The 18,552-nt window shown below is 41.0% G+C and overlaps 1 protein-coding gene across 6 annotated transcripts in view; it reads right to left on the bottom strand.

Annotated features, from left to right (window-relative positions):
• CRYBG3 (crystallin beta-gamma domain containing 3) overlaps nt 1-18,552 on the bottom strand; it is a 124,214-nt gene that overhangs the window by 75,141 nt on the left and 30,521 nt on the right. For 4 of the 6 annotated variants that reach the window (XM_068909292.1, XM_068909262.1, XM_068909274.1 and 1 more), the window contains exon 5: nt 859-937. In XM_068909292.1, the coding sequence (XP_068765393.1) occupies nt 859-937 (79 nt within the window). Of the gene's footprint in view, nt 1-858; nt 938-2,312; nt 2,363-16,438; nt 16,618-18,552 lie in introns of those variants that run through there. The other 2 variants (XM_068909281.1, XM_068909301.1) reach the window with 2 other exon arrangements.

The following is an 18,552-nucleotide window of genomic DNA, read 5'->3' as shown; positions in this document are numbered from 1 at the left end:
TCAGTCTGCCAAGAAGCCTACTGCATCTACAAATAAGTCTGGTAGACTCAGTCATGCCCCTACTGAGGGGACCTCCACAATACTATCTGCATTAAACTACTACTTTTGGGTAAAGGAACAAACAACTGAGCAAAAGCACCTAATGAACGAACTGCCAAAACGGCTCCGTGCAGGACATGATGTGACAGCAGAAACATGGAAGAGGACTGTATTGCCAGGCCCCGTCCTATATGTAAGTACTTACGATTTTTGATACAACTTTACAGGCAGTCATAACATGATGTCAAACAACTTATCAGAGAAAGCCGTAATCGCATAGAACTCTGGCTGCTTTTTGCAGTAAAAAGCTTAAAGGATAAGACAAGCACAATTAATGTGAATAAATGATGAAGAAGAACAGCCAACACACATACGTGTTTCAGCAGAAAGATCGTACAGTGCTTTGGTTGGCCACCAGTGGACCTCCAGACAAGCCCTTGCTGGTTAGGTATTCATAAGTTATACAGAAATGGTACTTTGGGAGAGTGCTTGAAACTAACACTTGATAAAAATACATGGCTTCCTTCTTCAACTTGCTGACAGTATGTTGACTTTGCACTAGACTCCCACTTCTTTAATCGAACTACAGGCATGAAATTTGCTTCAAGAACCTGAAGCCAGGACGGTCTTTCTGTCTTCTGCATGTGTAATAGTACCTAGCATAATGTGGACCTTAATCCAGAACATAGTAACTGGGTGCTACACCACAATACATATATAAATACAACATCAGAAAACTGGAAAAAGGCACAAGTAGATGTGGCAGGCTTTAGCTCAACTAAAGATTAGTAAGCAAAAATTAGAACATAAAAATCATACCTTCAGCAGTGCAGGAAGAGTTGTGCTTTCCTTCTGATTGCTCTTTAAATTTATGGCTTCATCTCCTCTGTTTTCAAAACTGAAAAAATAAATATATATTTGTAACACTGAGGACGTGCATTTTCTTCCTGAAAGCCAACAGAGTATCATTCAATTGAAACACAAAATAGCGTTAATTTAAACAGCAGAAGAACACAATTTCCAAACCACAGCCCATACTCTTCATACGTTGCAACTGAAAAAGCCATGCCTCGTATCTAAGCAAAAGATGAAAGCAAAATACCTATTCCAAGTCATATTGAGGTTTTCAAACTCAAGCATTCAGAAACAGCACATAGCACAACTAAGGCTGCTCTTGCAACTTAAAAAAGAAGAAAAAGTCAAGCTTTCTGTGCATGCGTGTCATTTTCTGCTGGAAAAATGACAGCAGAGTTGATGCACCTTCCACTGCAGCATTCATTGCCATAGCAGTATCTGGCAGCTAGAAGGTACCCCTTGTCCTTTCATGGAGGACTGTGATCAAACGGAGTGTACTCAGGGCAGATGGAATCATCCCAAACCTCAGCCAACAGATTTAATAAGTCTTCACTGAACACATCTAAAGAGAGTTTGCAGACAAATTCAGAAGAAATTTTAGAAAGGGGACAATAGGCATGTTATCATTGCCAAGGCAACACCTGCTATTCCATTTCAAAACTTAGAGGTCCTAAGTCTTGTTTTTCCTTATCACCAATGTACCCTGGACAAACTTTCTTTGGAGCCCATCTTTGGGATGACAGGAACCAATTTTTTCCCAATTCTTAAAAATCATCCTGAAGCACAATCCAGCAGACCACGTTTTAATCAAAGCCTTTATGTTACATGCAACTGAAAAGCAGAGTCAGATCAAGGAAAACATTAGGGGATATTAACAACAGACATCACTTCTTGCATTGCCTATTACAAGCTGAAAAAAAAAGAGTCATACCAATATATAATGTCTGAAATGATCTGTTTTGCAATGAAGAGATATAATTACCTCAAAAAAACCTTCTTCATTTGATTTTAAATATTTACTACAATCCTGTATGATATGAGAACTCCAGTCCCAATTAAAAAGAAAACAAATGGATTTGGAGAAAGGATTTAGACACAGATTGCTACTACTGCCACTACTGACTTAAGCCACATGTGTGCAGGAATGACCATGTCTCAGTAAACCTTTTGAAAAGAAAGGTTTTATTCCAAATGTGCATTAGACATTTGAGCTAAATACACATTAATATACACACAAAATACCCAAACCAGTCTGACTTTCAGCTGCTCAGAGTCAAGACTCCCTGAACAAAAATGAGAAGGGAGCTCTCCTGCAAATAAGGTTTTTAAGATTTGTTAGATCCTTTTAGACTCACTGAAATAGAAGAGAGAAGTTCTTCCCTCTTTTAAATATCTTCCTCAAGCTCAAAACCACCTACTTTGAGATCACCACAAGTAGTCTTTCATAAAGCATTCAGAAATGCCAAGATGTGTTTTCAGGGAAAGCACATAGACAAAGTCTTGGCTATTCTTTGCTGCCTGTAAGAGAGAACATGTTAATTAACTTCCTGTCCTATTAATATCTTATGCTTCTGATATGTGTTTCATGAAAGAGATTTCACAAAGTCTTCTGGACAGTCAGGAACACTCTTAGTTAAAAAAAAACAAAACACAAAAACAAAAGAACACCACACACAAAACAAAAAAACCCACCCTTCTCTCAGATCTGCATAACTTTTCCTGATGCTGGCATGCTTGGTATCAGCAGGAGTTTCCGCTCCTTAAGAGCTGAATAACCGGGTAGATACCCACATGACTTTACTCTTGGCTTCAGGATGTCACTCCTGATGGATCCGGTCTGTAGAACCCAAACGAGATCCTTGCTTTTGTTATGTTACAAGTACGGATTATTAGTTCTTCATTTTCTCATCACTTTCTGTTTTACTTGTATTCTTTCCTTCACGTCATATTTTTTTCTAAACTTTTTATTCACTTTGTTGCTTTTTGTTTGCATTTAAAGTATAATATATGCCCATATTACTTTCGTCTGTCAAGTAAGGCTTGGACAGTTTGCTGTGAAATTCCACTGTACACACCAAAGCTGAAAGAAGATAGTTCAACAGATAAGCACCTTAAAATCGACAAATCAAAAAAAAAAAAAAAAAAAAAAAGGAGCCTATCAAAATTTTCCTTTCCAGCATAAAATAAACCTAAATCTGGAAGCAATTCCCCATACCCTTTCATGGTTTATATTCTAGTATTTCTACATTCCTGAACCTTTTGCTTTAGGGTATAGTTCTACAATATGCCATCTTTGTCAGCGGAAGCAGCTTTAGAAATTTCCACACCTCCCTCCTCCACCTCAGCTATCTTTTCCCACCCTTAACTCAGGCTAGTAGAGCTCTCTGTAGGGCCACAGTCTTGGATCAAAGCAAGGTGGGGAAAACAGCAGAGCACAGTGATCCAGTTTACAGTGCAGTGATCTGAACCAGCACAAATGAAGGGGCAATGAAAGCAGGCCGGAAAAAGCAAGTAGGAACAACTACAGCCCACTTCACCATTGAAGCTGGTTTTTGATGACCTATAGCCTTAGTTGGGGCCCAGTTTTAAAAGTTCCTTGACTGAAGCAAAATGACTCACACTGAGCGAATAAAGTTCATAGCACAAAATACCACTTTGCAGAAAATGGGCTTCTTGCATAGTTTAGAATAAGACTGTTTTGTTTTCCTCACAGGAATCAAGATTACCTTCTCCAGCCTTGAACACCACACATATGGTGCCAAACACCAACACGTGGCATTTGGTGCCACACACTGTACTTGGGACTGGAGAACAGGCCGGCTCTTGCTCATCAGACTCTCAATGATACAGCTTATCTCTTCATGTTACTAACCCCTCACCACATTTAGGGCTTCTCCCTTTGCCCCCTCATCATCATTTACATCACCTAACAGTCCACAACCACAAGTTTGGTAACATTGTATAATAGTCTGCCCACAAACTCTCCCAAGACAAAAAGTTTACAGGGCCACACAAGACCCTTCAGGTTAAACCCCCATGTTAAAAAAACACACAGGGGAGCTAACGTAACCGTGCCACACATATTCTTACGATGTGACATAATACCATGTTGTCCAGCGGAGTCTTCATTCAGAGATGCAGTGAACACAATTATTGAAACTATGGCATTCACAATTCCAATTAATTCTTGGAAAATATGTAAGACATCTAATACTTATGATAAAAAATTCCCATTTTTTCAATGCATTCACATGCCCATGCTATTCTATAATTAGCAGCTAGTTGTTTTACTTCTAATAACTATATTCTAGAGTTTCTTTGCAGTTTCTTCTACAAGACAATCTGTGCTACTAAATGCTGTTATAAACGATGATTAGTTAGCCACACAGTATTACACTTCTCAATTTCTATGCCTTTGCTAAGAAGTGAGAATAAAGACTGATAACATGCACAGGCTCACCAGGGATTTTTTCCCCCCCCTTCTTCATAGTTGGGCTACATTTTTATTATTAAAACTTGTCTCTGTAAGAGTTTCCCCCTTGCCTTAAGCTTTCCTGGAGCAGTGCATTCCTGGAGTGCTTTACCATGCCAGGTACTGCGCATGCTGTCCCCAGTTCAGCACATCTAAAGTTAGGCCTGTGCTTAACTACCCATACAGCTTCACTGGATCAGCCAGTCAGCACTCAGAGGGGAATTCAGGTCTCCCCTTGTTAAAGAAGGAAGATGAATCTCATGAAAAGCAGAATCTTCAGTCCTACACTTCACAAACTACCTGCGTTATTTTCGATACCCAGGGACTGGACGCTACTAACCAGAGTCTAGCAACACACCTAGAGTTTACAGATTCAAGCGTGCCAAGTGCTAGCTCTAAAACCTCTAAGCAACCAAAGGCCTTGAAACTTCTTGACTGGTCACAGGAGTTTCCTCCCTAAAAATGGGTCTTCACGAAACAGGACCACAACTACGTTCATGAAACAAAGGACACGGTGTGCCCGTGCCATTCCCATACCCAGATGATGCTTACTACTCCCACAGCATCCAAGGTCTGAGCTACTGGTGGGGGAAAAAAAAAAAGTTTCAAATCTACTTTTCAATTACTTTTGGGAAGAGAAAGAGCAAAGCGTATTGCTAGGATAAAAGCAAACACCTCTGCCCTCCAACTCGTTTCCAAGGACTTCTTCACTAAAAAGGCAGTCATTCACAAATTCTTACAACTGCTTGTTCACATATTTAGGCAGATATACTTTAATTTTATGGATTTAAAAAAAAAAAAAGGGTGCAGAAATATTAAATAACTTGCCCAGAGTAAGAAAGGTACTATCAAAATGAAGATTAGAAACCAGGCCTCCCAAATGCTTGTCATATCGGTAATCCACCATCTTTCTATTGCTAATTTTGTTAGACATCCCCTTTTCTCGATATTGGATACACTGATGTATACAACAGGTTAATCTTCAGCTAAAGTAGAGGGATCTTTTCTCCTCGATTGTCTTGCTGCTCTTCTCCACTGTTCTGCCAGCATGACTATCCTGATTAGTATCACTCTTGTTCTTTAAATAATCAAGATGAAACTCAAGTTACAATAGATCCCATTCTTTATCTTCTGAATAAACCTTCCTTTATATGATTTTCTAATACTTTCTGTTGCTCTGCTGCTGAAAATTTGTTTTGTCCTTTCCGTAATACTAGGTCTGGTGGCGCTGGAATCGGGAGCAGATTTCTGGCCAAATTTTTAATCAGTATACTTGTACGGGAAAGGTTAGAGATTATTATGGGGAAGACAAATGTTCATTTTCCAGTGTTACTCACAGACAGATCTCGAAAAAGTATACACATAAGCAGAAGCACTCAAATCCAGGTTAGTTAATACACGTGAGGGATTACAGCCAAGAAAACCAATTCAAAGGAGCAAATCAAAGCACATGGTTTGTGAGATCTTTTCCAACTAATCTCTAAAAACAGAACAAGATAATTATAAACAATTACATCTTCAAAAGGCCCTCATAGCATCTCTGCATAGTGTTAAAAGTCTGCTTCATCCATCTTTGCTCTCTCTAACAATCCCTCTGAACTGGCAAATTAAAAGCCCATCCTCGCCTTCCTTCAGGAACCAACTCCACCCCTATCACGCACACGTGAGATTCGGAACGCGCAGTGCTAGATAAAAATAAGCTATAGGCACTACAAAAGTGCAGTGAAACACAAACATGTGAGTTTTGATAAACCTGACCAGATGTAAAGCTCAGCAAACTGAAACTAGCTGCTGTGACGATGTACATCCCTCTTACAACATATCTGCTGCTGACTGCTGCTTGGGAATGGAGAACTTAACAGGCAGTCTTGGAAATGGGAACAGTCGAACCAACCGTTAGTGTTCAGACGACTTGAATGACATTGCAACTACACATCTAGAAGTCAACCCTCCCTTCTTCTCTCCCCTGTGAATACTTTGACCATTTAGAAGCAGTCGTTTCTGACATGGCAGAATTTATTTTTCTCATAGTCCAGAGCCTGGCGCTCTCCCCGAATTTGCCATCTCTCTCTTCTGGGACAGATCACTTCCCTGAACAGTCAAACCATCTTTACCACCACATTAGGCTAACATCATTTATTTTTAACTCAGCTTCTCTTCAAATTAATTCAGAAACTGCAGTCATTTTATATAGCAACTTATAATGGTAAGAGAAAGGCAAAGCCCAAACTTGAAAGATGTTCTAGGGTGCTAAGAGGCCAAAAGATTGTGCATTTAGCTTTAGTGATGCAATGTTAATAGATAAGCCTGACCTATACATATAGCCATCTCTCCACGTTTAATGACATCACTTGTGACATCTCCTTCCCATATTTCCACAACAGTTTTCCTTAAGATTATGTTTCTGCTTTAGGATTGATGATAGAATTCACTCTCTAGTGGAGTCCTTGCTTAGGTGATGTCACTTTAGCCCTTCCCGTCTTGCTAGCTTCTTTACTGCAGCATTCTGGGATGTAATCCCAGTTCCCTACTGCTACCTTTTATCCTTCTCTGAAAAAAATAACGCTCCCCTCTAGGAAATTACATCTTTACATCTAATTTGATTTTGACTTCATGATTTTCCAACTTTCTTTAGTGCCAACATAATGACACATTCAGTGGTGACCTTCAAAGAGAATATTTCAAACCCGGTGGAACAGAAATATCGCTAACAAAAACCTGATCATTGCAGTACTTTAAAATACAGCTGTGAGAGCCTCCCTGAAGAACGTGAATGAGAGGAAAGCTGCAAGTGTAACAAACCTATCAAATATAGATTTGCAAGACCAAAATCTTCATGACGTTTCAGCACATTACAGGGAGCCTAAAACCACATCCTCTGATCACTAGCAGTTTATGAAACTTTTATTATACATCTGCAAAGAGTCATAGGTTAGCTAGTACTGGTTTCTTCTCTGCTCCAGCTTCCAAGTGGCAATTAAAAAGATTACAGCTAAAAATACAGACCTTTCGAGCAGTATTTTACTGTATATACAGATGCCCTATTTGCCACCACAGGCCATTATGATTATTGGTCTCCTGCATAATCTAGATCATGAAATTTCACCAAGGGAGACCTGCATCAAGCCTGTAACATCTGACTGAAAGACACAGAGTTCCAAATTAAAAAAAATATATATATAAAAAAAATCAAGCAATGGAAAATCTAACACATTTGTAAATAAGACATTTCCTGGTTAATTATGCTCACTGCTAAAACTTAGGCTTGCTTACTAGTCTGAATGTGTCAAGGTTCATCTCACAGTTATGGGATCAACCTGGGCTGGACAGATTAAAAAGCTCTCTACTTCAAATATCTTTTTTCAAGTCACGGGTATAATTTGACATGAAGCACTTAACTCTCATTTCCCCTCACAGTTACATACCTTGAGGCAGACCTATGCCTCAAACTGTAATCCCATCACTTTTAAACCTTCTCTTAGACAAACTAAATGCTGTTGAGCTACTTACAGTTTCACTATGTGAGGGAAGCTTTCCAGGTACCAAGTTGTTTGTAGCTTCTCTCAGAGCCCTTTCCAATTGGTCAGCTTCTTTTTCATAATAAATCACGGACACTTCAACTAGAACCACTACTTGAGTAACTAAAGTTTACCCACAGAGTATATGTACCCTGTTATGTATACAGCCAGGAATCACTTTCTCTCTCCTAGTCTTCAGTTTTCTCCAGAAGCTCACATTTAGCCAATTCTCAACAAGGATAATTTAGTCCATTTCTGCAATGTTCTCAACTACATGGTAAATGACACCTCTATTTTTTTCTCTAGTCCGAAAGCTTTCTGTTTGGCCCTTTTAAAACACTTTGGAGGACAAGACCTGCTGTCACCGACATTTACTGAATCATATACTTGTGTCAATTGCAAACTTCATGACCTCCAATTTGTTTTCTTTCAAAATATTTGCAAAAGTTATTGAATAAATTGATTCAAAACCACTTCCTGGTAAATTTCTTGAAACATGTCATGCAGAAAGTTACTTTCCACTTCTAATTTTTCTGAAATCCCTCACTTTGTTGATTTTTAGCCCACTGCCATTATACCCACAAATATTTTCATGGGAGCATCATATAGTGCCAAGTCAGACGCCTCAAAGAATCTAAATACACTTCGTCAGCATTTTGTCAACTAAAGTTGCAATCTCGTTAACAACATCAAATTTGACAATTCCCATCATGTTTAACAACTTCTCTCAAAGTCCTGGTAAATCAGCTTTTCATTCTTTCCACTTGAATTCACATGAATACAATAGACTTAAATGCCAAAACTTTACTCAAGATTCTAAATTCACACTTTTAAAATCATGTGTTACTATGAAGTGAGGAGAACGGTCAGAACCTGATCTATGAAGAGAAGTAAAAACTTTTTCAAGGGTCATACCTCTGTGGTGCATACTTAGTAACAGTGAGCAAGGGTACACTACACACAATAACGAAATTAAATGATTTGAAAGAACATTACTGCTAAGTCCAATGGCAACAAGATGTGTCTTAAATTTATGAGTAAGGCAATCAAGATTCACATACACTGCTTTGAAATACGGAGAAATCCAGATTCACTTCAATTGTAATCAATAGCAGAAAATTTTATTTTCTTTTGTAAAGAGATTTCAAATTACTGCTGAAAGACATGGCAAGGGGGTGCTTTGATAGAGTGTAAGTATCAGTATGCACTGATATATTTTGCCTTGCAAATCAGTCAGCTACTGGTTATCCAAATAGGAGAGAATAATCATGAACTGTATTAAAACTTCAATTTTTTTCCCTATTTGCTGTGTTTAAAACTTTTTTTTAAATCTAGAGGCTTTTTCCTTTTTTTCTGATTAATACAATAAAATAGCTTCTTTCCTACCCCTGGAAATATTGTTATAATCCCCAAATCACATCTCTTTTCACTACTTGTAATTACTGAAAACAAATCTAGGAAAAAAAATGAGTCAGTTTTGGTTTTGGTTTTGCTTTTGCCTGTGGCAACTCAGTGGAAGTTGAAGGTGTTTTGGACAATTACTACCAAATAGAAAAAAGGAAACGTTAAGTCTTCTGCATCAAATGAAGTCAAAATACATTCAAATGAGAACAAGAAAGAAGAAAATAAAGATGTTAACATTTTCACAATGAACAAAGAGCTCTTTTCGCTGTTTTTTTTCCCCACAAAAAAGAATATTGCCCTTTTTGAAACCTCCAAAATGAAAAATTTTGGCCACTTTCACAGTAAGATTCCTGGGGCTAACACCATCCCCGGGAAACAAAATGATAGGACCAGTGACAAAGTCTTCCCATAGTTTCTTAGCAAGGCTTGTCTTAAGGGAGAGTGAATGTTTGCACAGAAATTTGAATGCGAAGTTTCTGGCTCCTACTTCTGTGTTTAAACGTAGACCGCACACATAGGAGGAGCTGTAAAGACGTTAAGGTAAATGGAAATTATAAAAACAAGTCAGTGAGCTTGAAATTAGAGAGTTAAAGGAAAGTAATGCTCCTATTTCATTTGAAATAAATAAGGAGAGAAGTGGAGGAAAAGGAACAGACAGAAGGGTAAGGAAAGAGAAAATGGGAGTCAGAAGAATAAAGATGCTGGAACTTTAGGCAAGAAAAACGTTACAATCAGCTGATTAAGTTTTGGAATAGCATAAAAAAATTATATTCAATTAAATAATCTCACTTGAAAACTGATCTGATTACAGACACCATTAAGCAATTTAGACTGTTTTAACTGAAACAATTTTCTTCTCAGATCTGTTTATGATGCTTATTTACATGCTGTTTTTCCCTCTGCTTGTATAGCAAAGCTAGGTTAGCAACACTGTTTCGTACGTACTACCTGAGCTACGGAGAGTGTTAGTATAAAATGGATTTTTAAAAATTTCTTGCAAAACGCAAACTGAAAAAAAAAACACTTTACAGAAAACGTGTTTTAAAATCATGGCTATCCCACATTTTATAAAGAAAACTCATATTAAAAATGTAAGAACCCAACCATGTGTCTTTGCACTGAACATTCTCCTTTAAACGTTAGAACTAAACGAAGCAAGAGTGATGGTTCACGATCATCCCCTCCCCCCCGCTGAATAGCTTAATCGGTTTTACATGTACAGCAGCCATACAAAGGCTACAGAAAAGAAATATAAATTGTTTCTGAGCAGAGCCCATTTTGATATTGGACAGTAGGATTATAACAGATTACATCAAGGTTTTTCTTCTGGCATCTGTCAAGCACAGCAACGAACATTAATACAGAACCCACTCCATATTTACCAGTCTTATAGGTTAGATAAACTTTCCAGCATTCTTACGAAATAAATATGTTACTGACTGCTAGCACATAAACTGGGTATAATATCAGGAACAGATTTATAAACTACAAAATTATCAAAAGTAAAATAGAGGACAGAACAGACAGTCTATTATGCATTCCTTTTCAAATGGCACGTGTTTGCAGGTGTGGGGATCAACAAAGGCACTTACAAATGACATGGAAATAGAGAATACTGAAAAGAAAAAAACCCACAAACACAAAGCCAACAACTCCTCACCGAAAACAAAAATCTTCAGGTAAGCTTTAAAGGATCGGTAACTGCTTTCTTTTCTGATAAAAATAAACCCAGTTTAATACAATTTTGAAGAGCATCATTAAGAAAAAAGCAACCAGGAAGACACACCCAGAGGGGAATATCGTCCACAGTAAAACGCAGTGAGCTCTTCTAGTCAGGCTGGATAGGGAAAATACTGGTAGAAGCCTATCAGGCTACAAGTTCAATAAAGAAAATACTTCTTCAGTTCTCCAATTTTTTAATCACGAAGCATACACCCAGAAGTATCCTACAGACACTTTCCAGTCATATTGAGTTCCCTCTTTCAAGTTGAAAGCGTGCATTTTCCATTCAACAAAAATAAGTTTAATGGCTAAACTTGTAATATTTAATTGATGAATAAAAAAAAAAAAGAGTCTGTTGTTACTGAAATTTTTTTCTGCGTTTGTTCTCCATGTGCTCACAAGAAATACTTCCAAGTACATTCTTCCCCACCACATCACTGTCAACAGGCAAAACTCAGATCTAGCCAGGGTTCCTACGCTCAGACGCTGGGACCTCCAAACTGCCGAGGCAAATACATTGCCTTCAGTAAAACATTCTAACAATTTAAGAAATGCTGGAACATTCAAAAACAAAAAAGAAATGGACATTACATTAACACAATTAGAGACTATATTTCAGGTCACAAGACTGATGCCAGAATGTAAAATGACCAAGAAGGAAATCCACAAACCACTACCACCATCACTTCACATTTCTGATCTTAAAATAGCCTTCAAAGTGATACTGTAAAGTCAGTTAGAATCCGTAAAACTGATTTCAGAAATGAAAATACTTTCACTGGAAAGCCTACAGGCTAACCAATGTAGTGTTGTGCTACTGTCTGAAAGTATAAAAGTATATATTAACTGAATTCACGTTGTATGAAACACAAAATACCCTAAAAATAAATAAAAGCAGTATTTGGGTTTTGAACCTTTTGGGACGTTCCAATAATTAGAAATACAATCCTCATAGAAACATGTTTCTAGATTTTGTTTAGTCATCTGTGAGTCTTCTGTTGATCAGATGAGAAGACTGCTAAGTTTTTATCTGTATAATAGCGTTACTTAAGACTGAAGGTTCATATATACTTTGGAAATATTTTTGTATTGATTCTAGCACTTAAGCCTATAATTGGAAAGGAGACAATAATGCTAACATTTGAAATAGTAAAGAAAAAAAAGCTGTTTTCTTTCTTCCAAGGGGTGCTTCTATTGTAATTAATACTCCAATAGCATTTCCTTTAGGAAATGCCTCACAAGTACTTGGCCAGCTGCTGGGCTTGCTTCTTGCTTCTTTTGGTCTCAACTCCAGGAGGGAACTTTAGGGAAACGCCTAACTCTAATCAAACAAGTAATCCCATTACAGTATACTGAACCATTTACTTATTTAAATACAGGCAACCACTTAGGTACCTTGCTGAATCTCTTGCAGGGTCTCTGCTACTGCTACGACTTTGAATTATCCTGGAATAAAAGCTGTATGACAGAAAAATTCAGCAGGCATTATAATAGCAAAAAAGAAAAATAAACTAACAACAGTTCTTCATAACGCATCTTGCTTTGGTAAATCTAATTTTAATTCTTTTAAATGACTGGAGCACTCCCCTTGCTGGATCCACAAACTATGATCTCCGATGCATACTTACCAAAGAGTTAGAACAAAATCATACTCTGTCTTTTGAAGGGAAGAGTTTCGTTATTAGAAAGCAGAGACACATTTTTCCAGCAAAAAACGGATTTCTTCTAAGACGCTAACAGTATGTGAATTGAAGCCAGCCAGGAGGTAGCAACTTAAAAAGAAATAAGTTTGAAACGTGTTACGTCCATTTCAATTCCAGGCAGCCCTCAAACGCACAGTTTTTACAACTACATAAATAGATGTGCTTTAAAAACAGGAACAATGACTGGCAGTCCCAAAGGAAGAAAAATACTCTTTAATCTCTCCTTGGGCAGTATAAACACAGTTCTTCCATCTCTGGAATCTCTTAGTTAGAAACAAATGGATGAACTGAACAATAATCTCGGTTAAAAAAAAAAAAAAGGCAGCCTTCTAAAATCAAAAAAAAGAGTGCTCTTCACTGCTTGATGTCTGTGGTACACTTTAGTGATGTAAAAGAAATATCTGGATAAACCAAACAAAGGCCCACTTCTGCTGGTAGTTATTTGACCAATCAATGGCACTTAGAGGGGGAAAAGATAACCCTGAAATGAACTTGCTAAATGATACACAAAGTAACTAATAACATACATTTAGGGTAAAGGAGATTTTAGTGGTAACTCTGGGTTAAAGGGAAATGATCAGCTCAAAGTGTCCCACCTCCGTGGCAGCTTCTTTTCAGGTCATGTTTATTTTCACCAGGACAATTGCTGAGATGCAGAAGCCACGTATTTCTGAAAGAATCCACAGTGAATTGGTTTACACTGTAAAAGCTACATCTTCATCCAGATATACTAAAGCAACATGTATTCAAATAAAAACCAGACTCCTGTTGGAATACTGCAAATTTAAGGGAATTTTTCCACTCTGTGGATTTGGACTGCCCCAGGACAATAACTGTGGTAACAAATAATCAATTTCGCATTATTGAAAATAGCAAATAGCTGAGCAGAGCATGACTAGGTTTGATGGAAGTTACTGATAAAGATTCGAGATGAAAAACGCCAAACCCTACGTTCAAAGCCATTACAGCACGCCAATATCCTCATTCTACAGAACATGTTTATACAGGCAAGCACTAAGGTGAAAGGCACTTCAAATTTCGTTAAGGGCTTAAGTTTTATCTAAAAGCAGAGTAACAGATGCGCTATACTTTTTGCCACCACAAAACTCACATCCAGTCTGCATGGATTAGTTTTTAAAGCAAGCCTCCAGCAATTCTCATGTTCATCAGAGCTACAAATTGCTGTAAGCGTAAGTTATTAGCATAAGCTCTTAGTCAAATGAGGTTCTCAGAAGAGTCTAAGACACTGATTAACGAACAGTGTAATACGTGTTCCCCCCCCACCCCCAGCTCTGCTTTCCTCCTATTTTAAAGAGGGCCACAGTTGTTTTTTAAAGCTAAATCTGAACATAATGCCTGGAGCAAGAACTGGTGAGAGTGCCATGCCATTTGGAGTTGAAGGGGCAGCTGTAAGCTTGGGGGGGGGGGGAGTGGAAAGCTGTGATTCAGGGCTTCCATGCAACCACTGTTGCCTAAGCAGCCAGAGCAGATGGAGAATTACTTTGGGACATTTCCGTATGCTTTTAAAGTTTAGGAAACCATCCTATTGTACACACCTCTCATAACGATTTGCAAAAAACATAGTTCCCAACTACTTGCCTCATACATTCCGCACATTAACAACAAAAATATAAAGCAGTTTTAGGCCCTCCCCCCCCCCAAGACACACACTCTGTTGGGTTGCACATTTTTCTCCACTGCAAAGCTCACTAAATAAACATGACAGGCAAACCTACCGCCCGCGTTCCAACCCAACACTGTTTAACATACGCAATTAAGTTAATCTATGAAGAAAGCTGTCAGCGCACACCAAATACGAGAACGTCAGCATTCCAAACTAACACTGCAACCCAGCACAACAAAAAGCTCTTTAACATACCAAATTGGGCCCCTCAGAACTTAGGGATTTTCTGCTTCCACTCTCAAGAGGGATCATAGCTACCACCCTGCAGCTATCCGCACAAAGAGTTCAAGAACAAGGCCAAGAAGCCCAAGTCTTTTCATATCTTTGTGGACTATCCCGATTTCCTAATAAAGGAAAGGCTCTTGACTGCAGCAAATGAAACTGTGATTTAGATAAAGATCCTCGACTCCAACCCCAAGGTAAGTGGAATAGGTCTACCATCAGTGCAATCTACAGATACCCTATTTAGCTCATAAACCACTGAGCTGGAATCACCTTCCTTCCTATCAACGCGACCGCTGTACTTATTATTCTGAATCATAACTGTAAGAAGATGGTAAGGAGACAGATAAAACTTCCTGTATTGCCTTTTCATGCTCTAAGCCAGTTCCATGCCTTTTCTTTCTCCTATATCTTAATCACCTCCGCCAAATGCAACACCTACGCAACTGCAAAGATGCTCCTGGTTGAGCAGCCTTGTTCCTGACTGTTTGTAATAAATAAAAAGGAACATTTCATGCTAATGAAAGGCCAGTCGGTCCTTGGTGAAGTACTGGAGTGTCAAATGCTGAACGTGTGTGGTGAAATAAAATCCCCAAAGATAAACAAAAACCCATCTTTGTCCATATAGATTAGGGCTAATAATAAGACTCCATAAGAAACAGAATGGAAACTTTTTCTATGTTTTGTCTTTTATATGCATGCAGAAATCAGCCACCAGGAAAAAAAACCCCAAACATATACACAGAAAAGAAGAGGAAGAAAAACACAAGAAGTTTCAGAACCTTTCCATCCTGTAAAATCTCCTTGCACCAAAGAATTATTAATAATCAGGTTGCCATAAACAAATATTTTTTGCATTGAGACTTAAACACATCAGTAATATTTATATTGCAGTAACATCTGATCTATATGACCAAAAGAAAACTAAGGGTGAAAACTGAAAACAAAAAAGCCCCAAAAACCTCCGTGCTCCACTGTTCTTTCAGTTTCCAAGGAAGGGGTTGCAACTTGATCCACAAGTTAGTAAAGAGCCCCACTGCTGACCCACAGCGTCCCGATCCAGGCAAAAAAGAAGTCCCAGAAGTGCTGATTTTCGGCCACGGGGTATTTCAATTACAAAGTTATCTGCTTTACTGAAGAACTCAATCATTTAAGTGACTTCTGATGAACGTCACCGCAGCAGGACAGGCAGGCTTATCGGATGCCGGTGTTCACAGAACAGTTAGATGAGCTCTTAAGACATTGCTTAACATACCCTTCGCTTGAACGTCAAGTCCACATCTCATACCGACACCAAAGTTACATTACGACATAAAAATACAAAATAGTAGATGTCGGAAATCAGTCTACCCCAAGTTTCGAGCTCTCTTTCAAAAGAAACCAAACTTGCTACGGTCACGTTTCTTCTGCCAAGCTAATTTCCTTCCTTCGAGACCAGCAAAACCAAACCCAACCCAACCCCGCCACTCCGGGAGGCGGGCAACGGAGGAAAGCACTTTTACCTGCCTCCCCCCGGCGACTTGAAGCACTTTACAGCGGCCGTGGCAGAGCCCGCGGGGGCCCGGGACCCCCGACAGCGGCTCCAAGCGTGCAGCAGCGCCCGCCCCGCGGCCGCTCCGCGATCACCGACTTTTTCCTCATTTGCCCCCGCCGCCTCCCTCGCTTCCCGCTGCTGCAACACGGGCGCGGGGGAGCAGCTGGCGCGGTCCCGCTCCCTTCCCCTCGCCGAGCCGCTGCCCGAGCGCGGCCCCGGCCCCGGCGCAGGTGGGACAGCCCCGAGGCGGCGGCGGGTGCCTCGGCAGCCCCGGCCCCGACCTACCTGCGGGCGCCCGCCGGACGCTGGCGGGCGGGTCCGCGGGCGAAGAAGCGGGAAAAAGCGCTGTGCCAGGAGGAGCCGCCGCCACCGCGGCTGCCCCCACCGGACATCGCCGCCGGGGCCGGGGCCGGGGCCGGGGCGCGGGACGCCACAAGCAGCCGCCGCCGCCGCCGCCGCCGCTCGGCTCCGCGTCCCCGGAGCGGCGGCGGCAAACCCCGCCCCTTCGCCGCGGGGGCGGAGCCTCGACGCGCCCCGCCCCCGGGGCCGGGCGGGCTGCGCGGCCGGGCAGCGCCCTTGTCCCGCCGTGCCGGGAGCGCGGGCAGCGCGCGGGGGTCCCGCGCCCGCCTCGGCCGCCGCAGGGCGGCGCTGCGCGGGGGGGGGGGGGGAAGGAAAGTCATCAAGGCTGGCTGCGTGCCCGCTTTCGGCAGGCGGGTGGAGGCCCTGCTGGGGAAGGGTCCCCCCTCTCACGAGGACCCACCGGGAGGCGGTTTCTGCCTTGGAGAGCGGGCGGCGTAACGCGAGGCGTAAGAGAGGGCCGGAGGAAAGGAAGCACTTGCCCACTCCTCACCCTTAGTGGTGGTTTAAGTTAACGGGGCATAATTTACGGAAACAGAGAAAAGGTCGGAAGTGAAAGTTAAATCGGGAAGTAAAAGGAGAGAGAGCCTTCAGCATTTATACCCCCCTCTGACCGACTGGAAACATTAACTCCAGCCTACTTTTTCCTTTTACTTGTGCTAACCGACAGGTACGACTTGTATTTTTGCTGATGGAAAGCCAGGGCCCTGCGCCACGCTGCTGTAGCCGCAGCGCTCCGGCTGCTGCACGACAGCCGTGCCTACTGCGGCAGCACAGGAGCAGAGCACTTGCCTCAAATGAGGGTACAGGGAAGCGTGGCTGCTTCCCGGCTCTGCCGCCCTCGAAGCTCTGGCCAGCTTTGCCGCCGCAGCATGACAGCGCAGAAAGGCGGGGTTCTCTCGCCTCTTGAAGAGGCTTCTTCCTAGAAAGAGGCTTTTTTACCAAAACCTTCCTTTTCTCCTTCTGAGGGCTGTGGCCTCCCTCAATTTAACGTCAAACTACTGTCACCAACATGGATGACCTTACCCTTGCAACCACCCAGCGACATACACAAATACCCTGATTTTACAGATGTGGAAGCAGCGCACAAAACCTGAGTGCAAATCACTGGTAAAAGTGCACTAAGCTTGGTCTCAAGGCTTTAAATACAGAACCATACTTTCCTCTTTCCTTGATGAGCATCTCTGCTTTTCTGTGTGACTGCCTTCCTCACCTTTTTTATGAGCCCCTTTTTGCATTGTGCCATCCACCTCTTTTCTGTAAGATTTCTCTCCATTTTTCACTTTGATTCACCCCCTCTATACCCAAGCCCTCTTCAGACTTTGCCAGCGCTCTCCTCCACCACAATGCTATAGTAGCATTGGCCTGCTGTGGCAGCAGCTTGCGGTGGATATGAAGTTGGTGCTCCAGGCCCATCTGCAGAGCAGCAGTAATAAAAAAGCCTGGAAATAAATTAACTGGCTACTTTCCAGTCTACCTTCCACCGCCTCAGCTAGAAGCAACATCTTCAAGGAATGCCCAGACAGCTCCTCTTGATACCGTCCAGGTCTTACATACCTCTGACCTGGATTTTAGAAACATGAGCAGGTCGGTCACAATTGGGACTATCCATTTGTTTCACAGGTTACAGCTACCTTTGTTTCTCCTGCTGTTAGTTACCGATGAAAGATTGCTGTCACAAAAACCTTATTCAGTGGACCAGCGCTTATTACATGGAAAGGTCCCGCCTAGTTTTCACTGTTCAGACAAAGAACAAACAGTTTTCTCAGAGATACAGAATGCCTCAAGCCCACAAAGCGTTTCATGCCAGACCAGTATATAGAGAAAAAACAAGCAAAGAAAGCGCGCACACACATTTTGAGAATACCTACATAGTTGCCCCATTCTCAGGGACATGACAATGAGAGTTAAAACTACAAAATATGACAGCAGTCCCTACGGAACCATATGGTGTCTCCCTCTTACATTCAAAATAAAAGTAATTAAGGCTCCAAAAACAAATTAGAAGAGTGGCAATTTATTAAAAGCAATTAAATGGAACT

This window comes from Struthio camelus, chromosome 1, assembly GCF_040807025.1.
Source record: "Struthio camelus isolate bStrCam1 chromosome 1, bStrCam1.hap1, whole genome shotgun sequence".
Classification (NCBI taxonomy): Eukaryota; Metazoa; Chordata; class Aves; order Struthioniformes; family Struthionidae; genus Struthio; species Struthio camelus.
Note: the sequence above shows the minus strand (reverse complement) of the source record. Positions and strands in the feature narration are given on the sequence as shown.